The sequence below is a fragment of the Amia ocellicauda genome, chromosome 3 (assembly GCF_036373705.1).
Source record: "Amia ocellicauda isolate fAmiCal2 chromosome 3, fAmiCal2.hap1, whole genome shotgun sequence".
Lineage (NCBI taxonomy): Eukaryota > Metazoa > Chordata > Actinopteri > Amiiformes > Amiidae > Amia > Amia ocellicauda.
The window spans coordinates 20,434,592-20,462,570 of record NC_089852.1 but is presented as its reverse complement, the minus strand read 5'-3'; the positions used below and the strand labels follow the sequence as shown (position 1 = coordinate 20,462,570).

General features: G+C 41.5%; 1 protein-coding gene across 1 annotated transcript; it reads left to right on the top strand.

Moving 5' to 3' along the window:
* Positions 1–2,961: 2,961 nt before the first annotated feature.
* Positions 2,962–25,684, top strand: rab5c (RAB5C, member RAS oncogene family). The gene is made up of 6 exons (XM_066698419.1): positions 2,962–3,124; positions 17,633–17,933; positions 21,723–21,874; positions 22,956–23,078; positions 23,721–23,814; positions 24,315–25,684. Exons 2-6 carry the CDS (start codon positions 17,768–17,770, stop codon positions 24,428–24,430), a joined length of 651 nt encoding a protein of 216 aa, XP_066554516.1. The 5' UTR covers positions 2,962–3,124; positions 17,633–17,767; the 3' UTR covers positions 24,431–25,684.
* Positions 25,685–27,979: the final 2,295 nt, after the last annotated feature.

Genomic DNA, 27,979 nt, shown 5'->3' with positions numbered 1-27,979 from the left:
AGCAGTAGGTGATGGGGTGGTTTTGGATCACGTGGTTCTCTGTACATGGAGGGTGAGAGGGGATATAATGACAATAACAGTAATGATGTTTGTTACTGGGAAAAGATTACAATCAGAAACAAACAAACAACGAAACCCAATATCACGTTGTTCAAAGCAGTTGGTGTATTTCTTAGAGTAAAAACAAACAGGCTGGGATACATTCATTATATATTAAGACGAATAGGAAATACATTTGGTCAGAATCAGATGCAGTGTCATAGCGTCCGAATACGTGGGCATGAGCATTGCAGAAAGTCAGGCCTGCAGAAGGAAACTACAAACCTCACACACACAAAACAATGTAGGATGTGGGAATATTTCAAACTGTGTGGAATTCTTGTATTGCTCTCCCACCTCCCCTTAAGGTATGCATGTTTTTTCAGGCCTCAAGCACAAGCAAGAGCCCTGCCTTTTCCCAATGCCATTGATTTCCCCTTGTCTTCCCACTCTGAGGCCTGTGGTTGCCAAACCTTTTTGTTTGTGTCATTAACCGAAAATACCTTACTCTCATACACTCACCTAAAGGATTATTAGGAACACCTGTTCAATTTCTCATTAATGCAATTATCTAACCAACCAATCACATGGCAGTTGCTTCAATGCATTTTGGGGTGTGGTCCTGGTCAAGACAATCTCCTGAACTCCAAACTGAATGTCTGAATGGGAAAGAAAGGTGATTTAAGCAATTTTGAGCGTGGCATGGTTGTTGGTGCCACACGAGCCGGTCTGAGTATTTCACAATCTGCTCAGTTACTGGGATTTTCACGCACAACCATTTCTAGGGTTTACAAAGAATGGTGTGAAAAGGGAAAAACATCCAGTATGCGGCAGTCCTGTGGGCGAAAATGCCTTGTTGATGCTAGAGGTCAGAGGAGAATGGGCCGACTGATTCAAGCTGATAGAAGAGCAACTTTGACTGAAATAACCACTCGTTACAACTGAGGTATGCAGAAAAGCATTTGTGAAGCCACAACACGTACAACCTTGAGGCGGATGGGCTACAACAGCAGAAGACCCCACCGGGTACCACTCATCTCCACTACAAATAGGAAAAAGAGGCTACAATTTGCACAAGCTCACCAAAATTGGACAGTTGAAGACTGGAAAAATGTTGCCTGGTCTGATGAGTCTCGATTTCTGTTGAGACATTCAGATGGTAGAGTCAGAATTTGGCGTAAACAGAATGAGAACATGGATCCATCATGCCTTGTTACCACTGTGCAGGCTGGTGGTGGTGGTGTAATGGTGTGGGGGATGTTTTCTTGGCACACTTTAGGCTCCTTAGTGCCAATTGGGCATCGTTTAAATGCCACGGCCTACCTGAGCATTGTTTCTGACCATGTCCATCCCTTTATGACCACCATGTACCCATCCTCTGATGGCTACTTCCAGCAGGATAATGCATCATGTCACAAAGGTCGAATCATTTCATATTGGTTTCTTGAACATGAACATGAGTTCACTGTACTAAACTGGCCCCCACAGTCACCAGATCTCAACCCAATAGAGCATCTTTGGGATGTGGTGGAACGGGAGCTTCGTGCCCTGGATGTGCATCCCACAAATCTCCATCAAATGCAAGATGCTATCCTATCAATATGGGCCAACATTTCTACAGAATGCTTTCAGCACCTTGTTGAATCAATGCCACGTAGAATTAAGGCAGTTCTGAAGGTGAAAGGGGGTCAAACACAGTATTAGTATGGTGTTCCTAATAATCCTTTAGGTGAGTGTATATCTCTGTCTGCTTATTCTCAGTGCAGTACAGCTGCAATCCTACAGGAAATATCCGATTGTTTTGGCCAGATTCATAGAACACTTGGCAATTGGAGGTAGCTTTTTCGTGTTTCAGAGTAGGTATCCACGGGAAAATATTACTGTAATATGGTAAACCAAAAACTATATAGTATTGTAATGTTTGTGTCCAAAACACATAGTTTCCCCAAATTATTGTTACAGTTATTTTTAATTCCTAAAGATCAAATTGTGTCATGGAAAGATATCCCAACACACTTGCATACAGTGACACCAAAAATGCAGTCAGAAGACATTGCATCACAGCACAATGTTTTATTTATTTATTTATTTATTTATGTATTTATTTATTAGCAGATGCTCTTGTCCAGAGCAGTACAAAGTGCAATAATACAGCACAGTTCAAGGCTAAAATAACTAGCTCCCTACAACTACACTAAAAACTGTAGAACTGATATAAATACAGCTGGGACTATAATAAGGCAGTGTTGACCATGGTTTTGGTATATTGTGTATTAATGTTTAATTTTGGTTTAACTTATAAAGAGGCTATAGGTAGTCAAAAATCCTGGATGGCATAGATCATCTCAGACCCAAGGACTAAATTAGCCCTGAACAAGTGCCTGAGGTGAAAAGTGGAGATGAAGCCTTTAAGAACCCAGGGGGATGTATATATCTCACACATTTAATAGGCTCGACATAAATACATTATATCAATGTATCAATGATATGACCTCTTGTAAGGGGTCTGGAACAATCTACCTAGCCATGTTGTTATTATTATTATTATTATTATTATTATTATTATTATTATTATTATTATTATTATACGCCATGTGAAACAAACATTTTTTCAAAATAAACTTGACAAATAATAACTTTTTAGAGACACTATAAAACTGATCAAGGTATGCTTGTATCTGTTGAATGTGAAACCAGACTTCATTGCATTCCAATAGAGCAAAAAGAGACCCAAACATTTCTTGGTCATCCATCGGTCACCTTTTAGAACTACAAGTCCCAGAAACCCCGGCGGACCCCCTTGTCTCCAGAATACGATGATGTAATCCCGTTTTAGGAACGAGTCGTTGAACGCGCAATCCTCATTGGCCAATGCGCCCCTTCAGTCAACGAGTCCCATCATCAGGAAGTAGGAGGATCCCGGAAGTGGGGTCCACAAGGCGGAAGTGAAGGCCAGAGCCTGTGATGAGGAATCGCAGAGAGCGGAGAAAGTGAAACGGCGAAAAAAGGTTAAAATTGGCGAGATCGGGACAAGAGAGCACAGCAAACGCGACAGGACCACACCATTGAGAGCTGTTAAGAAAGCGTGAGTACCAGCTTGATCTAACGGTGTCGTTCGCCTTTCTGACCAACAGGAGTTGCCCGGTACTCAATTGCTTGTTTTGGATCTTTGGACATTTGTTTGCCGTGTGTGGTGTCTTCTCGCACGATTAGGGCTTCCTACCTCGGTGTGCAATAAAATGGACGGCCAGTCTTTTAAAAACGAGTTGGTCACTGTTCTTTGATATACGGCTGTCTTGCAATGCCCTCGTCCAGTGACACCGAGGTCCCCCTAGATCAGCCTTGCGAGGGGCTTGTCTTATGACACTGTCGCCTCAGTGCTGTGCCGATCAGGCGCTGGAGAAGTTCTGGGGCTGGGTTGTTTCCTTGCCATGATAGACCAATACTTATGTATTGCTGGTCACAAATTACATTGAAGACGGTGTAGAGTTTCCTAGTATTAGGATTATGTGTATATAACGCATGGCGGTGGAGGTTAAATAGTTTCAGACTTCACTGTAGTTCACACAGTAAAGCCGGTAGTTCTTTTGTGTATCATGTAAATTCAATGCATTTGGTACACATTTAAATCGGGGATCAGTTCCTTCAAGCGTAACAAATGAAGATTGTGACATTTTCCTTTACCTATCTAAAATAATGACGCTGGCATGTGTTTATGGCTCGGCACGGTAGTTTGGACCTCTTGCGCATTTATTTAACCAGCTCTTTATCGCACACCTGCAAAGTTAATAAACGAAATACGAGAAATGACATGTTTTTCACCCAGGATGGTGAATCCTAGCAGAGGACGATGTAATCAATAACTTGCCATCCTATGAGCAAGTTGCTGAACTTTCTTTTATGATTCAACGGGTTACGAAACACTCGTGTGTGCTGTCAGAAGACAGCTGGGTATGCTTTTCTTTAACCCAGGATACCAGGTCTTATCAGCTTTCTAAAAGTGTGTTCAAATTGTGCTGGATAATGTAACCCGTATGCTTTAAAACAAAAACGAGACCGCCAGTCCTTGCCCTGCATCTCTACGGTGTTGGAGCAGTGGTGTGTACCGGAGCGCTGCAGGCTGCCGGCAATGGCACATGATTTAGGGTTGGCATGGTCGCAAGATAAGGGTTGTCCTGAACTGACTACTGTAGTGCGATTTCGCCACTTTGTGTGCAGGGCAGCGATAGGGGATGGACATGCTTGATAAGGCTGATTCTGGACACTGTACTTCACAAGTGCTTCTGGTTCCGCAAAAGTCAGTGCATAGTTTTCAGTTTTGTTCTGGTTAATCATCTTCACAGTCCTCTTCAGGGGTTGGGTCCAATTCCAAATCCCGAGGGACGTGTGCAGTTGAGTATTAACATGGTGTGCGAATTCACGTTACACGTATAGTACTAGTTTAAGACTCTCCTCCATCTTTGTTGGGTAGAAAGTGCTGTTGTTTCTTTTTGGTTTTCTAACTAATATTGCATTTACATTTTAAGCTCCCACTTATTTTTCTAATGTTATGCAATGCCAGCCTTGTTAAATAGGCTAAAGTGACACTGTTTCCAGGGATTTCTTGTACTATAGTGGAGTCCAACAAGCATGGCATGGGATAATATCTGGGTCTCTAAAATGTTGTTTGTAGTATATAAACTATGATGTGTAAACCATATGAACTACTCCTCCACTTATTTTAAGTAGTACTTGAATTATTCTTAATTAGAAGGTGGCATTGTATTCTTGCACTTTTGTATTGCTCATGTAACCTGTAAGTCAGCCTGGATAAGGGCATCTGACAATTTGTCAGAACTATATGTAATAGCATCAAGTATAACATCAATTAATAAAATATCCAGTATGATTGATTTTTAAGTTGATCAAGAAGTCAGAATTTTCAGCTGGAAATAATAAACTAAAAGATCCAAAGTTTTCTGTCTTCAGAGGCCAGATGCAAAAAGGAAATATTCTTAGCTACAGCACACAAGTTTTCCACAAACTGCCATGTGATTCTTGTCTTGTTGTTTTTGTGGAAATCAGATTAGAAAACGGATAATTTATTTAACCGTTCTGAGTCTAACATTATGCTGGCTGACAGGCGGCTCCTCATTGGCTGTCGCACCTAGGGAGACCACATAACTCAAGTGAGTGTTCAGCAAGCGAGTCAAAGGCCAAAACCACTGCATTTGAATAAACTGAGTGGTTGGCTGGCTGGGTGATTGGCTGTGAAGCAAAGGGAACTGCTCAGGCCACTGAGTCAGTCTTGATACAGCGAGACACACTTCCTCTTGGCCTAGCTGTACATTTTTTGAAGGATTTTCAGCTCAGATTTGTTTCTGAATTCCCTCTTAGGTCCCTTACTCATGTTTTACCAAGTTTAGCCCTGCTCTGAGAAATTACTGAAAGGGCAACAAAAAATAAATAAAATCCAGTCAGTGGACTCTTAGAGTTTACTGGTCTAATCTGATCAGGAAATCGAACGTTAGCAATAGCGCCAAGCACATTATTCCTTCTTCCTTCTTCCTAAATGGTCTCTTGACATTCAGTTTGGTATTGTTTTTTGTTACAGGGATTTGGAATTCTTTGTTGATAGTCTGTACCAGGGTTGGCTGACCTTGGACCGAGAGAGCTATGGTGTCTTCTGTTTTTTTGCTGAGTTGTCAAAAGTCCCTCCTGTTCAAGACATTCAGTGATTGATGGTTTTAGAGAGACTTGAAAATCCTGCAGAGTGAGGAACAGAGCCACTGCTGGTCCATATTGATCTCCTTTGGCACAACTCCTCTGACCTTTTTACACAGCACTGTTGCAGACTGAGAGTGTTGTTTGGGGTGAGGCGTAGTTCAGCCTATGAACTCTTAAATCCTTGGCTTTTATTCCTATTTAATTCTTCATAGGTATGCCTATTCTTGGTGTGTGTGTGTGTGTGTGTGTGTGTGTGTGTTTAAACCCCCACATTCTTGACCCTGTAGACCCTGTGTGGATGTGAACCCTCTGGAGGAGTAAGGGAATTGGGGAAAGTCATCCGACGGGAAACGCACATAGTTGGAGAGTTCCTGTTAAGGTATAAAAAAAATAGTTTGAATAGTTGAATCGTATCCAAATGTTAAAGACGCATTTGTTGGGAATTCAAAATCAATGTAATCACTACTTCCCCTCCCAGCAGCCCTCTATGACCTATAGGTACATATGGTGACATGATGCTGTCCAATCATGAAAGGAAAACCAGTATTACAAACAATAGCTGAGGAAATCTTTAAATATCCAAATATCTCTCTCAAGGACTTTTATCAATCTTTGCTCGGTTAGCATCCATAGAATAAACTGCATTTCCTGTTATTTATAGTGCATATAATTTACTTTTGTGAGTTTGTGCCCAGCTTCTTCGTTGCCCCAGCATCTGTATAAAGTTGAAAGAAGAAGCCTAGGGCTGTAGTGGGGGTCTGACTTGTCTAATATGGATTCCAGATTTAGGGCAGAAGGTGAAAAATGTACTGGGGATTGCACATTTTGTATATTATTTTAAAGGGAAGAAGAGAGAGAGAAACAATGTCAGATATTTAATTGTGGATGGAGATATCCTGATAGGTGTGTGTGAATGCTGGGCTATTGGTCCACGCTCTGCTGCACAAGAGGATTAAAAGTGGGAGTTAAAGCTCATCATTCATTGCTTTAGAAGACTGGAATGCTCTCCTCTGACATTGTTAGTTGGCTGGCAGCTCCACTTTAAACACTGCCTGTCTGAGGTCACATGAAGCAGTCAACTGGGAGTGCAGAGGCAGTGCTGACGTTGTTACAAGTTATTTGAATTGGACATGAAGAAATAGGTGTAACCAGACTCGAACACCATACCAAAACAATAAATAGCTGAGGGTCTGGCTTCCGTGGTGAATGCACCGAGTCTCCTTCTGTCTCTTATGATGTTTGGTTTCAGTCAGAAGACAAAACTGCCTTCATTATAATTAAAATCGAAATTTATATAGATTTTTTTTGCCTTTTAAGCAAGACCCCTTGAAAATCAGATGAACTGATTTCAATACAGAACTATACCTCCTTCGTGCTATCAACAGTTCCATCTCTGATGGAACAGGCCAGGGGAAACCAAACCACACTCTTGTTTCACTAACTGAAATGAGTATGGTGGGAATCCATGTTTTCTAAAAGCCGTTCAGACTGTGTAGGGATTTCTGGAAGACTGATAATGATTGCCCATATGGCACCCATTGAATAACTGTCAGGAAACACAAATGGATACCCACAGCATTCGGCACCCTTTTCAACTGTTGCAAGCAAAATACTCTTGCATTTGTACTGATGCAGCTGGCAGCCTATATTTTCACTTAAACTTGACTTATTCGTGCAGATTCAGTCACAAGCATGAAAAGTTAAATGATATGCAGATGGTAAAATCTCAGATGTCTTACGCTGCTATGAGGTGGGAGTGTAATTTCAAAGCCAGGAATGCTGCTTCCAGTATACAAACCATCAGATCAATTCACACTCAGTTCTTCCCTGTTGAAATGACGGCCTGCATTTGAGTAGCCAGTAGACTGGTACTGCTTTGGCAAGGGACTTGGATACAATCTTGTAAGCTTTGGTTTGTTTACTCTTCATGTTCCAGCTATTAGTTGTCATCCCTTTTTATGTTATGAAATATGAAGTATTTTTTCGTATTATTATTAAATGAATGCTGGCTGTAAACAGACTGTGTCTTACTGTTCTGTGCACGTTAAGTGTGACTATTTGCACCTCTGTTCCTCTTTGCTGGTAGTGCGTAGAGCCTTTATCTCCCCAGTGCAGCTCCGTGGCAGTTTCAGAGCTGTGGCTGTACCACCCCTCTCCTCTTGTTTGGGTTCAGCGCTGATAACTGTCACCAGCTATTGGCAACTAGCTGGCAAATGGAGTGTGTCCGATCCTTTCTTCATTTACAGGGGTAAGGACGGAGGTCTTAAGAGCCAGTCTTGTGAGCTATTTTAAGCTAAGCAGCAGGTCTTTCTCTTCATCAGTCTGACCCCTTTGCTTTGCCAGATTTTTGTAAGGAGCAACTTGCTGTTTTAATGTCAGCATGTCACCAGCCCTCGATTTCTCTTGGTTGAACTCTGTGCTAGGAGATTAAGAAGCTTTCAGGCCTGGCGAATTGGGGGCATCGCAGAGCCATGGCAGCCAAATTGGTACCACTGCATTTCCCACGCAGTCCAACGACAACCATGCTGGCCACACAGTGCAAGCAATTAGGAAGCAATCGGTAATGAAGTTTCAACATTCCTGCACCACCAGTTCTTTGGCTAGCAGAGAAGCCTGGAGAATCTTGGCCTGGGTTTAGTGGATTTCTGTGTTTTTCTGTTTGATGCAGTCAACCCAGGCATTTGTGCAGAGCCCCAGATGACTATTACCTATGTGTTGGTGCTGCTCTGACTTACAAGCCTGTCTCTGGGTTGGTGATGTGTGGACTGGCTTTAGAAGGGGTCATTGTTTAGGAGGTCAGGTCACAAATTATTAATATCCAGTCCTTGTTTTCAGCATTGATTTGCTTTACATTTTTCATTAAACTTGTGGCAAAAGATGATACAAGTGCCAGGCTTCTGAGGTTCTAGAGATAAAATGGCCCCAAAAAACACCCATGTTAGTGTACACGTTACAGAATGCTATACGGCTGAATTCTAAGCATGAAAAGCAGTGTACTGCTACCACAGAGAAGACTAGTGTCTTAACATTTGGCATCAGTTTAATATGCTTCAGTGCTTTACATGTGTATGTGTGGGTTGGGGATTTTAGAGGATGTGCATATTATATTTTATTAAAGATTATACACTACACAGTGACATTCCAGAATGATGACAAGGAATTTAGCCCAAGTACTCTTCTCAACTCTTTAATAACAGAGCAAGAGAAGCAAGTGCATACCTTTGTGCCTCAGCTGGTGAAATTGCCAGCTCTAATCAGAATTCCCCAAACCATCTTGTGTAAGGAAACATAATAAAAATAAAAGAACAACACTAATTAGCCCATGATTTAAATACTGGCCATCAATATGAGTATCAGCTTCAGGTCCCTGCACTGTGGTGTTAGTCTGCTCTGGTTGTGTGCTTGGTGTTGTACAGTGTGGAAGGCCACTGATTTCAAAGTGGTCGCATAGGAAACATGCTTCTCATGACTGTGGTCTGCATTCAGCTGCTCTGCCCTGTTACTGTCTTTATCAGCCCTGGAGAGCAGGAGACTGTGCAGAAATTAGCTCCTGCTTATAGGAACTTGCCACGGATTGTGAACTACAGGCAAACAGAAGCAAAGTGAAGCCTGGCTAAGGGGTTACCTCGTTCTCACTGGGCTCTTTACTTCTGTTTCATTACCGTTTCTCCTTGGCTGCATGAATCACTCTGGAAGGCCTGTGCACAATGTGTCTGCTTGGTGCTGTGGTAACCACCTATCTTTTACTTTTTGTATAGGTACTGTCAAACATTACTAATGTGACAAAGGAGGAGCCTGGAATCTGAGCTTTAGACCCGTCTTTAGATTAATCGGCCCTGTAAACCTGCCCTTTGTTTAAATCCTGCTTCGTCACCACTCAAATACCTCCTCAGGCCAGATCCTTAGCAAGTCGAACAGCGTTTTAAAACCATATCTGTGAACTTGTTTTTTGATCGCTGTAAGTGACTAAAATAAGCTTTGAATATGAAGTAGCTAGACCAAATCACAACTTGGACCCACCCGTGAATTACAGAGCTGTCATTTTCTCAATTTTGCTTTATAAATACCGAAGGGTACATAGTTGTGGCTATTTGCGGGTAGGTCAAAGTTTTGGTTTGGTCTAGCCCACCTCTCTCTCTACTCATTGTACCCTCTCTGTAAGGACTGTGGCCACCCCCTCGGTGTGCACTCTAAGGTGTAATGTGCTTTATTTTATTTTTTTATTGAGGTGCAACAGGAGTTAAATAGTGGCAGAGGATGATGCATTTCTGTATGGTTCCTTAGACTATATGCTTTATTTAGGGTTCTGTGTACACTTGTCTTTTTATCCAACTTTTGATGGAGTCACTGAATGCACTGTGTTGTTTTTTTTTCCGGGGTGTGCCATTCTTGTGAATTTACTTCTGATATTTTCCTGCAGGTAAGCTTCAAATATTTGCGGTAGCTGTCTCATAGGAATTCCCCTTCTACCTTTTTGTCTGTTATTCTGCATCTACTGCCTTTTGTCTGCTGGGGATTTTGCACAGCTCTTTCACAGACTCTTTATTAACCAGCCCAAAGAAGAACTGCAGACTCCTGTTTTGCAACGCTATCAGTGCTGCTTTATATAGCGTGTGTCGGCCTGCAGCTAAACAAAGAAGGTGACATCTTAATGTGCATGGCTGTCTCTGTGTCTGCTGTACCCATTGGAAAAGTGTGCTGGACCTGTGATTGTAATTTTTTTTTTACTGTTTTAATAGCCTGTGAGGCTGGCTGTGTTCTTGTATGTGAGTAGCTGTTCTTTGTGTGTTGGGTCAGCTCCCAGGCTGTGTGATGTTAAGGGCCAGCTTCAGTGGTTAATGCCATTGGAGGCAACCTGAATAAAAGCGGGCATTTGTTCAGGGTATGAGACGACCAACCGCCACAATTGCTGCAAAAACCGACTCGCACCGAAAGTGGGAGCATTCCAGCCCTTAGGGTTGGCAGGCCTGTTAAGCATTCCTTGTGGATTTTGAATGCTGATCTTGTCCACTGATGTGTCTTTTACTGGAAGTATGGATGCTGTTGTCAACCTCTGTCTCCCCTCACATTGATGCTGAATTCATACCAAGGGCAAGTGCAACATTGTGTTAATAATATTTCATGTCCTTTCCTTCACTAACACTGTAATGCCCACAATCTAGAGCACATTGTGCAGGGGTTGAGCTGTTAACACCATCTGCAAATCCTGCAAGAGATTCCAGCAAGGGAGGCTAAGTGATACGTGACTTCTCTCATGGGATGAAGAATACATGTTTTTATTACCTTTGTTTGAAATATTGGACTATTTTACTCGCTTGCCTGCCACCAGAGTTAGCCTGAAATAATGGAGAGTAATGGGTGGACTTAAAATTAAACGCACACAAGCGCTTATCTTCCACAGAGTGCATAGATTGGTTTGGTTAGGCTTTATGGACTGAATTCACAGACCCAGATTAGAACTAGTCTTGCACTACCCAATGTTATTTTAGTTAGAGTAGTGCAAGACTAGTGCTAATCGAGGTCTGTGAAACCAGCTGAATCTATGAGTATGTCACTGATGTAGATAGATTTGTCTAAGACTTGGATAGTGTGTTTCTTTTTTCTCCAGTTCATTTTTCTTTTTTTTTTTTTTTTACTTCTCCTATTTTGGGACTGTTAATCAGCCTTGCCCAACCACCATGTCAGGGGCAGTAGATGGCTCTCCGTAGTGTGGCTTGCTTGTTAGCTAAGGCCAGAGCTTGCGCAAAATAGTGAACTGGGAAATATGAGCCCAGACCATCCCAGCAGCATTGGACCTGCCGTGCTATATCTGTGTCTGGCGCTAGTCAATTCTTCTGAAAATGCTCTGGTCTTTGTCTTTTACAATGCCAATTTTTGAATGGTTTTCAACTGGCCTCCCACAATGCACCCTGCTCCCCGCTGCTGAAATATTGAGGAGCAGTACTGCTGGCGTTGTTACCCGAGGCGTCCCAGTGACCTGTTATTCCAACTCTGTATTTTAAGGTTTTAAGTTTTCCCTTCCCGTGGAGTAACCCGAACACATCCCTCCTAACATAGATGGCTAAATGTTAAAGATGAACACAAACTGCTGCGCAAGGTGATCTGAGGGATGCGTTCCCTGCTTTTTCTTGGCTGTTGCCCCCATACATTTTTTTTTATGAAATACCGATGTTCATCTCAGACTGGAAGTCAGAGCATGGCCATTCAGAGATCTTCTGTTTTCTAGATCTTTCAACCATGGGCCTTGGGGGGGGAACTCGCAAACTCTGGTCTTTCCCTGTCGCTCTAATGGAAGAGGTCACCATCTGACCCCTGCTAAGTCACCACTTCACCAGTACAGGGGCTGACACTACTACACTACTGAACTCCTTACATTAGATAAGGGCTTTAAAAAGATGAGCTGGCATTTTGACAGGCACGTCTCCGGCACTTGTGTGTTTGCTGTCTGCTCAAGATGCATGTGTTCACCCTGGGAATACCTCGGCACCCCCCTTCCTTTGGACAATATGAAACTGTAAGTTGAATGTGCTTTCCAACTTGGACTTATCTACTCCCCACATTGATGCTCCCTGCTGTTGCTCCCTTCTGCACTTACTCTGGCATTTTACACTGCTACTCTTACGTTGTTAATGTTGCCTGCTCTGACCCAGCTGCATGTAGCAGATATCATGTAATTCAATTTCTGCTTTTACTTAAACTACCCCTTAACAGAGGCTTGGGCTATTTTTTCAGTTACTTTTGCTTAAGTTCGAACATGCATTGTATTTATTTATTTGTACTTCTCTAATATTTTTTGTGAAATGTGTAGGCCTTATTTGGTGAGTCGCCTTGGGTAAGAACATCTGCTAAGAAATAAATGTCCTTTGTTAGCACAAGGGTCATAGCAGTAAGGCGAGCTGATTTAGTGCAGCACTTAGTGATAATTTCAATATTTTCAAGGTGTTTAGCAGGCCTGGGGCCCAGTATAAATACAATTACAATGACTGTGTTTTTTTTTTATATATATATATATATATATATATATATATATATATATATATATATATATATATATATATATCTGAATAACAATTAGTGACATTTGTTTCATTACAATTATACTGTGGAATTACAGTGGCCTAATATCCAAAGCAATATAAACAGGCTTTTTGTATATTTAAATTTGCAGTAAGTCAAAATTAGCCTGTAGAGGACCATAGGTTTATTGAATCTTGCATATGACGGAGGCATAATTGGATTGCATTTGAACTGTTATTTGAATGGCAGCTTCCACAATTGTAACTTGCCCCATATTTGGTTTTTACTAGGGTAGAAATGGAGTGACACTTTAAACTGGAAGATCTGTTTAGGCAGTGCCCCTAGTGATTGTCCCGTCAGTTAGTGTCACTAATTGTCCCTCTCTAAACATATACTGACAGTGTTTGTGTAGCAGTTTTGTTATTAGGAAATAAAAAAATGTTTACTAGGTTTACCTCGATTGTGAGGAATGTATTACTGACAGATTTGTGGCTATTCAAGGGAACAAGTTGTCTTTTCAGGAACCAAAACTATGCAAAGTAGTCATTCCACATAAAAATACACATTCTGTAGCATAAACTTTCCTCTGCTCTCGGTCAAAAGTCACTGCATGGGCTTCTATATTGTCCTCTGTGTGTAGGCCTTGCTTTCTAAAACTGCCATGTAGGTCACTTTGAGTTGGAAAGGGACTACTTTGTTTGCACAGCCTTTTTCTGCCCAACTGCCCAGCAACACTTTCCTGTCAAGTATTTTGCAAGTTGTGAAAGCCGAAAGAGAAAAGGATCTTCATTAATACTTTTCCCTCCATGTTTTGGTAGACTTAATGTTTGTTTTTGTTGGGGGGGGGTTATCATGCAAAACAACTTAATCAAAACAGTAATGGAGGGGATTTATGATGTAGGCCTAAATAATAAATTAACAAAACAAATACATGAGCTGTAGGAAAAGGGTTAAAGTCCCAGTGGTGGTTCAGTGCTTTCAAGATTTATTTTCTGAATTGGTTAGTCCCTTTAACTTGGTTAGTCCCTTTAACCTAGCTGTTTTGCAGCAGAGGGGTTATTATGAATACAATACTGCTGCTTATCTGTAACGCACTGTAAACTTTGAAAGTCCTGTGTTGTAAACTTTCAGTGGCCAACCCTGAGCACACCTTTGGTATTTGTATTTTTGGCAGAGGTCTCTTCACTGTATGCCAATAATGAAGGAACAGTCCTAGAATGTTCATCTACACCTAAACATAGTCTGAAATGCCAATAATGGTTTACATTTAGAAGATTGTTTTTCCAATTTCCATCAGCTTCAAATAGTAATTTAAAGTAAATATTTTCCTAATGGGCCGTATAATTTGGTTGGTTTGCATCTGCCATCGAGGTCACAAGGTTGTGCTCTATGACCGATTTGGTGAGTGTTGATAGCCTCCAAAATGACTGGACTATGTTTAAGTTTATAAATGTTTTAAAATTGACTTACGGTATGCAACATTTTGGGGATCCTATAAGTGACGATATTTAAATTGATACTGATGGTTTTCTAATAGGAATCCATTCAATGCCTGCTAAGCCTTTGAAGTTTGTTTATATGGGACTTCTCTGGATTGTCGGGTGCAGCTCTGTTTGCTAGGAAAATATCGTTACACACTCAAATGCAGATCAGTTTTAGTCACAATAAATTAGTCAGACAGATACTCATAAAAACAAAACACCCTGGAATGGACGAAAGTGAATAATCGCCTGGTTTCTGTTTTCAATATTTTCCTATGTGTTGATATTGCTATGTTGTTCTCTTAATCTTCAAAAACTTACCATACTGTGTTTAAACCTTTAATCCCTCCCTCTCTTGCATGGCCACTGTTGTTTGAGGGTGACTGAGTGGACAGTGGGTGCTGTCAGCCTGCCAAAGTTTGAATCGTTAATCATTATCCAACTCGGCCATCGCTCTAACACAGGGAAGATGTAGACCTGCATGCACGCGTCCTTCAAAATATGCACTGGCAGGCCATCTGCTTCTCTTACCCCCCACTGTGAGTCCACAGCACAAATTACAGAGCAGTGTAGGGAGGACTCATGCAGCTCTCACTGATAACACCACCAAGCTCACAGGCCCCCCTGCGCTAAGATTACAGGGTCAGTATTACACAGGAAGCCAACTCAACTTGAGACTTTCCAACACTCCCAGTCTCAGTCTATGATAACACCCAGATTTGTCAGATTTGAACCATCGCTGTTTGAGAGAGAAACTTTAGACGAAAAGGTACACTTTATTTTTTGGCACATGTTGTATATTTTAAAGTTCCTTGTATTTTCTTCTGTATTCTTTGTTTTATTACAGTATTATAAAAAGTATTGTAAAACTCAATACCAGGATTGAAATGAAATAGTGCTCACCCTGACCTTACCAGTTGTATTACCCCTCAAGGCCCCTTCATATCATCTGTGTTATGTTATCTTCTCAAGTGCATTTCTCCTGTCAGGTTTTTAATGTACAAGACAGTGGACAATTACCAAATTTGATAGTCACAAACATGACTGGAGCCTGACCCAAGTATTGTATCTCTGTTGACTACATCTTTGCCCCTTTACAGACCAAATACTGAAACAGAAGTGTCTGGCAGTGCAGTTGCTAATGCATTCAGTGTGTGTCACTTTAAGAAGCAGATGTCTGACGCACTGTGGTTGACATAAGTAGATGCTAGCTTCATTTGCACATGCAGCGCGCACAGTGCAGAGAAGAAAAGCCTGAGGCACACTTCTCATTAATTATTTGACTCTGAAAGAACTTTTTTTTTTGTCTCATCTCTGAGGAACTTAAGTGTCTGACTCCAACCACTTTGCAAAAAGGCAATTCACTGAATTCATACACTTTTATAAGTACTAAAAGTTTTCCATCTTAATAATTTCAATCGACTTGTGTATTTCCCCACTACTATTTCTCTCGGTCATTTGTGAAATTGCAAACATTTGTCAAGCAACATCAAAGTTAAACAGGTTTGAGTGTCACCATTGTCACTTTATGGCTTAAGCACTGAAGAAGAGCTTAGTAGAAGCAGTTACCTGTGTGCAGTTTCTCCATGTCTCCTCCTTCGACTCTTGTCCACACCTGTTTTCAATACAGTTAGAAAAAGCCACTGTGGTTATTTACATGGTGTATAGCGGCAAACAATAGCTGGAGTACCTATTTTGGGGGGTGGTCAGGCTGAAATGGACATTCATGCAGACAGCGGTGTGACGCATAATGCTGAAGAATAGCTCCATGAGTCAGTACTATGTACAGTCCCTTCTTTGTGCAGTGGGCGAGCTGTGATGATTAGACTGGGGAGGGTGAGCAGTGGGGTGACCATAATAGTAGCCGTGGTAATGAAAACCCACAGCCCCCTCAGCTTCCTGTCTTATTTGTGCCCTCTCTTCCTGTGTCACAAAGAACTTACTGGAGATCCACAAGCTGCCGGTTTTAAACTTCATTGTCTGTGTCTTTTCAGCTCTTGCATCATTACTCCTCAGCCCTCCTCTTGTCATACCCCTGTGTTTACACAGGTTTTTGTCCCAGCTTGTAGATTTCACAATTGGAAACTTAATTCAACTAGAATCGGTTAATTGGAGTTTTTAATTCTCAGCTGTAACAATTGGAGAGTTCAGGTCAGAATTTCTGGAAGTACCTGAGCACCTTTCTGGAACAAAGACTTGGATGTAGGGGAGGCCCCAGGACCAGGGTTGAGAACCACTGTCTTTGATTGCATGGTCTACAGTTGTGAAGTTGTTCTTTCTTAATGACAATTACATTTTACCCTACATTCACTATGAGTGGGTCATGTTTTTCTTTTCTTGGTCGCCTAGAAGCGGTTGCTTTCTCAAGATGTAAATCTAAGATAATCCTGGCATTGCAAAGTAAAGGAACACTGCATTGTTCTTTTTTTGCTTTGGATAACTAAACTAATTCCATCTTGATATCACATTTCCTCTTCTACCTAGGGCCTGGGGATCTTAAAAAAAAATATTCTTATTAAAAATTAAAATAGATGCAATACATTATTATTTTTCGTTGTGCACAGCCTGATGAGTTTTAGACTTGTAAGGTAGGAGTGAACGGCCATTTTTTCCCAAGATGTGTGCTCCTCTTCCCACAGGCACTCAGAACTCCATGCTGCTGTCTATATGAAGTCTCTTGCAGCTGCTTTAGGAAACCCCTTTTCCCACTGTTTCTGTTGTTGTTTGGCCCATACTTGGCCTTCCTGCAACTGCTGTAAGACATATTTTAGACAGACCCCAGTCTTGAGAACATCAGCTCTGTTAAAATGAAAGCTGACATTTGAAAGTGTTTTTCACCGTAGTCATGAGCTTAAGTCCTCAAAACACCGTTCCTGCTACAGCCGCTCAATGATTGTTGCTCAGCAAGACCGGGGCTATCCTTCCTCTTGTTGCTTCCTCTTCTGATACAATGAGAAGTGCTTGTTTTAATTAATTTTGCTGGAAAAGTTACTGCCAAGTTACTGCCGAGTTTACATACTCCTAAAAGGTCACGACAGTCAAGGTTGCTTTAGGTGGTACTGCTGGATTACAACTGTAGAGGTGGTTAATACTGTAGCAATTTAACAAATCCTGCTTTGGACATTAGTGTCTTGACACATTATTTTTTGGTTGATTTTTGTATTCAGAAACTATATTCAAAACTGTTTAGAATTGTAATTACCTTATATAAGTCCTGATGCTACCTCCATTGTCATTCCTTAATTATTATTATTATTATTATTATTATTATTATTATTTCTTGGCATGTCTAGCATGTCAACATAACCAAAAAAGAAAAATACTTAAAGACGTGCATTGTTTGATAGCCAGGATAAAAATGTAACTAATTGGGTTTCTTATCTGTTCAGCTTTACAGGAGTGCCCTGCCCCCCGAGGCCAGACTAGTTTACTCCGCCCAGATCAGCCGAGCCCAGCCCAGCTCAGCCCAGCCAAGCCCAGTCCAGCAACCTCACCCAGGGTAGTCTCTGCTCTGCACCTTGGCCATGGCGGGTCGGGGAGGACCGGCGCGATCTAATGGACCAGCAGCAGGGAACAAGATTTGTCAGTTCAAGCTAGTGCTGCTGGGGGAGTCGGCCGTGGGCAAGTCCAGTCTGGTGCTGCGCTTCGTTAAGGGCCAGTTTCACGAGTACCAAGAGAGCACCATCGGGGGTGAGTGCGCCCTGCTGTAGGACCTTGTCATTCCCAGTGCACACAACTTCCTGGTGTCCTGTAAAATTAGGCAGAAATATTAGTGGATCGGCCAATAGCATAAGGCTTACAAGAAATTGTAAGTTTTGAACACAAACTGCTACATGCAGTGTTGCCTTAACGATGAAACTGAAATAAAAATGACCGTTTCAAGGTTTTGATAAACATTTGTTTATACTGTTCTTATCGTAAGGTATCGTTTTACTGGCCAAAAGATCAAATGTAAATTTGCAGTGTAGTCTTTATGTAATTAAAGGCTCAAAAGCTTTAAAATGCGAGTGTAAGTGATTTTCCATTTGCTGTAAAGCTTATGGACCTCCCCTTTAATTTAATGCGCTGGATTGACACATTTTTCAGATCAACTAATTTTAAGTGGCACCGGGTTGAAATCTGGCCCCATTTTGAATGCATTATTTCAAATTAAAATGGGAGTTTTTCATGTTCTCTGTGTGAATACAGCTTGTAAAGTGTGATGGTGTTTTAAGTATTTTAACCGTTCTGATCTCTCAGGTCTTAATAGCTTTACTATGTTATTAACCGTTTTCATGTTATACAATTTCATGATGTGTTTGGGTTCAGGATATCCCAGTAATAAATGGAAAATTATATATATATATATATATATATATATATACACTCACCTAAAGGATTATTAGGAACACCTGTTCAATTTCTCATTAATGCAATTATCTAACCAACCAATCACATGGCAGTTGCTTCAATGCATTTAGGGGTGTGGTCCTGGTCAAGACAATCTCCTGAACTCCGAACTGAATGTCTGAATGGGAAAGAAAGGTGATTTAAGCAATTTTGAGCGTGGCATGGTTGTTGGTGCCAGATGGGCCGGTCTGAGTATTTCACAATCTGCTCAGTTACTGGGATTTTCACGCACAACCATTTCTAGGGTTTACAAAGAATGGTGTGAAAAGGGAAAAACATCCAGTATGCGGCAGTCCTGTGGGCGAAAATGCCTTGTTGATGCTAGAGGTCAGAGGAGAATGGGCCGACTGATTCAAGCTGATAGAAGAGCAACTTTGACTGAAATAACCACTCGTTACAACCGAGGTATGCAGCAAAGCATTTGTGAAGCCACAACACGTACAACCTTGAGGCGGATGGGCTACAACAGCAGAAGACCCCACCGGGTACCACTCATCTCCACTACAAATAGGAAAAAGAGGCTACAATTTGCACAAGCTCACCAAAATTGGACAGTTGAAGACTGGAAAAATGTTGCCTGGTCTGATGAGTCTCGATTTCTGTTGAGACATTCAGATGGTAGAGTCAGAATTTGGCGTAAACAGAATGAGAACATGGATCCATCATGCCTTGTTACCACTGTGCAGGCTGGTGGTGGTGGTGTAATGGTGTGGGGGATGTTTTCTTGGCACACTTTAGGCCCCTTAGTGCCAACTGGGCATCGTTTAAATGCCACAGCCTACCTGAGCATTGTTTCTGACCATGTCCATCCCTTTATGACCACCATGTACCCATCCTCTGAAGGCTACTTCCAGCAGGATATTGCACCATGTCACAAAGGTCGAATCATTTCTAATTGGTTTCTTGAACATGACAATGAGTTCACTGTACTAAACTGGCCCCCGCAGTCACCAGATCTCAACCCAATAGAGCATCTTTGGGATGTGGTGGAACAGGAGCTTCGTGCCCTGGATGTGCATCCCACAAATCTCCATCAACTGCAAGATGCTATCCTATCAATATGGGCCAACATTTCTAAAGAATGCTTTCAGCACCTTGTTGAATCAATGCCACGTAGAATTAAGGCAGTTCTGAAGGCGAAAGGGGGTCAAACACAGTATTAGTATGGTGTTCCTAATAATCCTTTAGGTGAGTGTATATATATATATATGAAAATGCCTGCTTTTGCCTGGTTTCTTTTCCGAGAATTTGAGCAATAAACAGATCGACACTCTCGCAACTTTAATTTGTAAGCATTGATCACCTCTGATTCTAACTCCCTCCTGTGAAAGGCAATCTCGGTAATCCTTCCAATAGTGTCTAAAAGACAATGTCGTCCTAAGGACAAATGTCAGGAAGACGTGCAACAATGGAGTTTCCTGCTTGAGTCAGCAGTGCTGGATAGAGTGTAGTCTTAGAGCTCTATCCGGACAATCGGTGTTTACTCGGGGCCAGGGAGAGTGAGAGGAAACCTTGACACGACTGCCAGCCAGGGAAGAGGAAAGCAGTCTCCCCTGTGCCTTTTTTTTTTTTTTTCCTTTTTTCATATGAGCAGCATACTGAGTAAAGTCTTTTTCAGAAAAAGCAGGGCCGAGCCAGAGCTTGATTTCAAGCAACAGCATGTGACTGCTGCCACAGAAGGGCCAAATGTAAAATTATGAGATTCATAGGATTAGCATCCCCCCACCCCTTCCCGACTTCTGAGTGCGATGGTGCAATCCTATCAACGTTTAACTGTCTGGTTAAGAAATCCTGAATGGCAGCAGTCTTTGTACAATGGCATATGATTTCACTAGTTATTTTAAATGGTCAATCCTAACAGGTTCCAAAATCATATGTGGATGATGTAACTTCAGCAAGGATATTTGGAGAAAAAATTAGAAATCTTAAAGCACATGCAGGTCAGGCTAAGGAAGTTAGATTGGTTTCTAACTGTCTTAGTTTGAGCTGCATATGCTTCAAGTTTTTTCCAAATATCCTCATTACGTTCACTTCTCTATTTGCCGATCACAGCTACCAAGTTCCCAGTGTGAAATTATACTTGACTTTGATTGCAGGGCACATACTTCTCCTTCCACACCCAACCAGAACCCAACCTTTAAACTTACTCGAGACCACCTTCCATGACACTCATCTTTGTTTTGACAACCCCCTTTGATATTTTACATATTCCATCAATGCTGTGCAAAATTTGTTCCAGACCACAAAAGCCGATTTTTCTATATCTGAATGTATCCAGTTCTTGTCAAGGTGACACTGTGATATCCAAGGCTGGAACGATGTGATAAGTAAAGCAGTGACTTGTAGAAGAAAGAAAAACAAATCACTTTTTGTGTGCGGGTATCTTTCAGGGCTTTATCTCCCTGTTCAGGTCTTAATTTGTGGTTGGCTGTTTTATTTGGCTCAGATCTGTGGGTGTCTGAGTGTAAGAGAGACAGTCACACAATTTTTATCAGAACTTCCTGCTGAGTACTAGCACAGACCTAAAGTAAATGTGTGTGCGCCCCTCTAACGGGAAGTGAAAGTTTTTAACCGCTGGCTTTAATCCATGATAAAGGCTTTGATGGAGCTATACGAGAACTGCAACCAAAAGGGAGATACCTAACTGCTAGTTTAAAAATAATAGCCCAGGCCTTTACAGAACATTCACCCTGGGCTCTGTGATTCTACAGGGGTACAGGATTAGAAGCCCTAGCCAGATTCAATACTGCTACCACAAATTGAATGTATGGCTATGATATTTAATGCGGTTTAGCATTAGAGCACAAAAGCTTGACACAGTGACCTTCCTTTACAGACAGACCAGGGGAGAAAATCGAAAGGAGAGATCCTGAAGAGTTGGTTTTGTAATTGGAGTGGAGGGGAGCAGGGAGAGGGATGTACCCAAACTCTGCCCCCTGTTTGTACTAGGAAAGCAGAATAGGTGGAGGTGAGGGAGGATGAAGAGAGAGAGAGAGAACGAGAGAGCACGAGAGAGAACGAGAACAGTGGCTCTTTTGATCAGTGCTGAATGTTTTTAGAATTTATTTATTATGCTTCCTCCCCTGCCAGCTGCCTTCCTCACACAGACTGTCTGTTTGGACGACACGACGGTAAAGTTTGAGATCTGGGACACGGCCGGCCAGGAGCGATATCACAGCCTGGCACCCATGTACTACAGAGGGGCACAGGCCGCCATTGTGGTCTATGACATCACTAACACAGTACGTATTGCCATGCGGCTCTGTCTGTCTTTCTCGCTCTCTGCAAAAGCAATCAACCTTTTTTTTTTTGGAGGGGGAATGTGGCATAGAAGTGTAATGTACAGGCTACATAAAGCTCTGTTGACATCTTAGGTATTTAGAGGGAAGAAGGCCCAAAATAAAACTAATTCTACAGTTGCATATATTTGTGAAAAGGAGGGGAAATGTTTTAAGTGTCAAAGGAAACAATCTTTTTTTTCTTTTTTTGTTTCATTCCGTGATGGAGTAAAAGTACAGTGGATCATCTTAACTGGTTATGGAAAGGTGAGGTCAGCAGGATAATACACACAGTGGGGGGGGTTGTAGTTAAAATTATATCTGGAGGGCCAGAAACTCAAGTTCACTTTCAGTGATCCGTAACGCTTTGGTTTTCCCCTCAACTGAAACAAGCCCCCCCCCCCCCCCCCTCCAGTTTTTCATACTGTTGATTTTTATTCCCTGTAGGGGACCTGTCTTTTTCACTTGCTTTCACCCTGTCTAGTTTTGTTTTTATTCTAGATTTTGATGTTTTTTAGTAATTGGTTATCTATTCAGCTAGTTGTGATTGTTATTTCTGGCTGTGCAGTGTTGTGGATCCCCTGCACCCATCAGCTCAGACTGGGTCTACAATGTGTGCTCATTTGCAAATTGAAATTGAACTTAACACTGAACTCTGAGTGAGAGTGACAATGGGCACTTTGGGGCACTGCTCTCACAGGAGCTAGCAGCATCAGTAATATAATATGGGTGATTACTGTACTGCATTTTCAATATGTATAAATACTATTATTAACCTTAAATCTGAATGGTTGTCATGAATGATAGCTTGTATTTTCAGTGACCTGTAGTTATAATGTAAGAGCTTTTGAAAAGGTTTACTGGGCTATTTTAAATTTGCTCTTTAAAATGTAGTGTATGTATATATATTGTAAGGGCTTTGTATTAATTCTTCCAATTGGTAATGACTTTTCTACATGTTTGACTTGGCACAGACAGGAAATGATTGGGTACAATACAATAGCCCTTGCCATTTGTATCAAAGCATTTTCCTCTTGTGCCACAGGACACCTTTGTACGAGCTAAGAACTGGGTGAAGGAGCTGCAGCGACAAGCTAGCCCTAACATTGTGATCGCCCTGGCGGGAAACAAGGCTGACCTGGCAAATAAGAGAGCTGTGGACTTTCAGGTAAGCACATCTCCTGTGTATATTTAGCAGAACTATCTCCAAAATAGGCAAACATGAATGAGTAAGGGTGATACTAGAGGTTATACGGCCATAGGCATTTTGTTGTATTTATTTCTAGTGTTTTAAAATATTGCACACAGCGATTGTTCTGCTGACTTTTTGGACTCTGTTGCTCTAGGAGTCCTAGGCACTGATGCTGGGATTTGACTTTGAAATGCCGAACAGCTCTGAGAGTTTGTATTGATTCATTGACACTGGGTGGAAAGAAATTAGAGTAACTGACACACCTGGCAGGAGAGGAGAGGAGAGGAATTCATCCCACATTTTTTTTTTTTTTTTTTTCAGGGGTTTTTGGTCTCTCCCTCTCACTTCATGATATGGAGATATTATATAATTTATATCCTAATGGTGACTTCAAGTAAATATGTAAGATCAGTGGAATGAAAATGAGAAACCCCCGGCCCTCAAGGACTGGAATCGCTCACCCCTGGTCTATACCTTTCACAGAAAACACAATCCAAAATAGGCCATGAGAACTAGCTTTCAAACTCTTGCACAAAAAACAGCTAGAATGTCACCAACTTGAATGTCCCTATGCCGGCTGAGTGAGTCTCTCGCTACCCGTCTCCTCTATCTTTCCAGGAAGCACAAGCCTATGCAGACGACAACAGCCTGCTGTTCATGGAGACCTCAGCCAAGACTGCGATGAACGTCAATGAAATCTTTATGGCCATAGGTAAGATCTCATGTCCATGAAATAGGGTGTGATAAACTCCCGCCATCTGAAATACTGAGCCCGTGCATTGCAATGACATTATTCCCCAGACACTTCCAATATCTTTGCTCAACACTCCAATGGCAGCTGCTGCTGTGTTTTGTTCACCTCCCTTTTTATGCTTAGTGTTCCACACAATCTACATCATGGCTGCTCCTGTTCCAGCAGCTCCCTTCTTGCAATTGGACACTGTAACTAACAATTAGACTTCCTGTTACCAAGGAAACTCAAGCAAGAGCCTTTTGACTTTTTCAGAGAATTACACCACTGCACACAGATGGACTACTTTGTTACGTTCACAGCCGCTTGCTGCGTATCGCTTGATTGCAGTTTAAGGAGGGACTTTGTAATTAAAAGGCGTTATGAATAAATGGTTGACTCATCGAAACAGACACAGATTAACAACCCTTTGTTCTGTGCTCGTGCTGTATTGATTTGTTTTTCCCATTCTGTCCCTGCAGCCAAGAAGCTGCCGAAGAACGAGACCCAAACTGGAGCGGGTCCGACGGGTAGGACCAGGGGAGTCGACCTACAGGAGAATAACCCCCAGAGTCGGAGCCAGTGCTGCAGCAATTAGCACACAGAAGGAAGCTGACGAAACCAACCAACCAACACCATCATGCAAATCCAACCCAAATCCATTCTTACCAATCGCACTTAATAAGAGCAAAGGAGCTCAGAATTCTGTTTTTTTTTTTTTTTTTTAATAATCATAAGCTGGACGGATTTGATTCTACCAACTCTCTCTCTCACACACTTTCACTCACACTCATTTTTTGTTTCTGTACAAATACTAATTCATTTATGTCTTAAGTAACTTTTTTTAAGAAATATGTATTATATTAGCTTCTGCTCTTACCTTCTTCGCTGGTGGTGGGTGCATGTAGCGATTTATTATTATTATTATTATTGTTATTATTGTTCTTGTTTTTGTTTTTTTCTTCCCAATCCTTTCCCTCTCCCTCTTCCTCCCTCCTTCATAAGAAAAAGGGAGGCAAGAAGGGGGAGCTACCGCTATCTTTCCTACTTAGCCGACCTGTAGATGAATAATATTATTGTTATAGTTATTATAACTACTATTCTGGCACAAATGAAGCAAATACGATTAATAGATTAGACCTTAAATGGTTTCCTGATACAACCATGTGGATAGTGCATTAACAGTCATTATTATACCAGTGAGTTATTTTTAGCATTAATTTAATAATTCTGGAAAATCTTGATGAGATTTAAAAATAAATTTAAAACAAATGTTGTTTTCCTTGACCAAATCACAGTTATGAGTATTGGAAAACGTATTGCATTGTATGTCTTTTTTTTATTTTTTATTTAACCAATCAGTACTTATGGTCAATACAGTACCCTCCCTATATATATATATATATATATATATATATATTGACAGGCAATTTGATTTTGTTTTGGAGAGCATGATTTTTATTTTTGGTTTAGTTTTATTTTTGGTTTAGTTTTATGGTCTTGATTACATTTTTTTTTTCTCTCTCTCCACTGTTGCTGTCAATCAGTTGGAAATTACATCTTGTCCACATTGTTGGAGTTCTTTGACCTGTGCTGTGTTGTCACTAATGCCATTAATGACTAGCACAACAGAACAAGCTGTCCGTGTCATGGAGTAGGCTGTCGGTGTGGGGAGGTGCTGTGGGGCCACGTATTGCCCGTGTGTGGGAGGGGGGTCCTGTTCTATAGTACAGTTGTATAGTGGGGTGGGGGACGGGAGTGTGTGTGGGAGGGGAGGGGGGTGGGGTGGCTGGAAGGTAAACAAAATCTGTAATTCTACCAATAAAAAAGGAGGGAGGCATCAAAGATCAAAGCAGTGGTTTGTCTACTTTTTTCTTTATATTTCTGGGGGTTATGTAAAGGGACTGTATGTAAAGTGTGATGTAACCTTACAGATGTTCAGAGGAAGTCAGCATATGTTAATCATATTCCATTGTATACACTCATATACAGGGCTTCACACCTTTGCTTGAGCATAGTACTGACAACAACAGAGCTAAGTTTTCAGTACCTGTCTGCTCAGCAGTCCAGTTGGCCAACCAGGTGATTGGCGGCAACTTCCTCTATAGTGCTGAGACCACTATAGCATTGACAACGGCACGGAGACTAGTAGCCTGGCACCTACAGGAATGGTCAAAGGTTTAGCAACAAAATTTTTTACTTTTCAGGTACTAAACAAGTGCATTGTTGCATTGTTACTGTTTGTTAAAGCTTTTCATAGTCAAAACTCTAAGTCCAATGTCTACCTTGTAAACCATCTCATCCACTTTTCACACCAATTACTTGTATTTTCCTAAAAAAAAAAAAACAATAATAATAAAAAAAATATATATCCAATTATTTACATTGGTAACTCAATTCACTATGACTCCATGCTTCTTTACCAGGGGTAAGAGAATTTGCTTTCTGAAACGCAAGGATGTCGTGAAGTCATTCATATTGTAATACACAGTATGCTACTGAACCTTAATAACTGTATGCATGTATAATGCCTGCTGCTTGTTTTTCTCCACATTCCCGTTGTGGCATGGACTCCACTAGACCTCTGAAGGTGTGCTGTGGTATCTGCCACCAAGACGTTAGCAGCAGATCCTTTAAGTCCTGTAAGTTGCGAGGTGGGGCCTCCATGGATCGGACTTGTTTGTCCAGCACCTTGAACTTGTGATTCATCAGACCAGGCCACTTTCTTCCATTGCTCCATGGTCCAGTTCTGATGCTCACGTGCCCATTGTAGGCGCTTCCGGCAGTGGACAGGGGTCAGCATGGACACCCTGACTGGTCTGCGTCTACGCAGCCCCATACGCAACAAACTGCGATGCACTGTGTGTTCTGACACCTTTCTATCAGAACCAGCATTCACTTTTTCAGCAATTTGAGCTACAGTAGCTCGTCTGTTGGATCGGACCACACGGGCCAGCCTTCGCTACCCATGTGCATCAATGAGCCTTGGCCGTCCATGACCCCGTCACTGGTTCATGAGGTACTGACCACTGCAGACCAGGAACAACCCACAAGAGCTGCAGTTTTGGAGATGCTCTGATCCAGTCGTCTAGCCATCACAATTTGGCCCTTGTCAAAGTCGCTCAGATCCTTACGCTTGCCCATTTTTCCTGCTTCTAACACATCAACTTTGAGGACAAAATGTTCACTTGCTGCCTAATATATCCCACCCACTGACAGGTGCCATGATAATGAGATTATCAGTGTTATTCACTTCACCTGTCAGTTGCCATAATGTTATGGCTGATCGGTGTACAGTGCCTTTCAATAGTATTCAGACCCCTGACCAATTCTCTCCTATTACTAAATTAAAAACCATACAGTGAGATTTGTTGACAATTATATTAGGTAATTGTAAAAAGGTAATTAAGTCTGGTACTCACATGATTAAAGCTAACACTGTTCAATAAATGAACTCTTTATGCCAATATTAGACATGCAATTATTTAACAGCAGTATGTTTCCTTTATCTCATTACAGATGTTCATAATTTAGTAAAACTGGACAAAGACTAGGATGAAACAAAGCCATTAAAACAATGGCAGTACTCAATTATTTACACAAGTAATTGCACATAAGTATGGGGGGCCAAACAGGCCATAATATATTGGATTGTGTGTGTACTAGATTGGTTTGCATTCATATTGTGTCGGTTTGCATGCACACTATATTGGTCTGTGTGTGTACCAGATCAGTTGTTCACGTGATTCAAGTTAGCAGGGCAGGCCTAGGGATGGGATTCAAAGTCTTCAAAATCATGAAAGGCATCGACCACATCAAACCAGAGGAGCTTTTCCAGATCTGCAGGGACACATGGACCCGGGGACACAAATGGAAATTGGGCATCAAGGTATTCAACCAGAAAACAGAAGACACTTCTTCACACAGAGAGTTGTCACAATCTGGAACAAACTCCCCAGTGTTGTGGCTGAAGCTGACAATTTGGGAATATTAAAAAATAGACTGGAAAGGATCCTTGGATCACTTAGTTATTAATGGACACCAAATGAGCACGATGGGTCGAATGGCCTCCTCTTGTTTGTAGACTTTCTTATGTTCTTTTCCTTAACTTCTGTAGAATGCTCTTTGGTCTTCATTTTCCTACAGA

Bases quoted from the DNA above. Each gene is read 5' to 3' on its own strand.
- rab5c (XM_066698419.1), top strand. From the start codon at position 17,768: ATGGCGGGTCGGGGAGGACCGGCGCGATCTAATGGACCAGCAGCAGGG. The intron at 23,079-23,720 runs GTAAGCACATCT...CTATCTTTCCAG, and splicing joins AGAGAGCTGTGGACTTTCAG to GAAGCACAAGCCTATGCAGA. The intron at 23,815-24,314 runs GTAAGATCTCAT...CTGTCCCTGCAG, and splicing joins TGAAATCTTTATGGCCATAG to CCAAGAAGCTGCCGAAGAAC.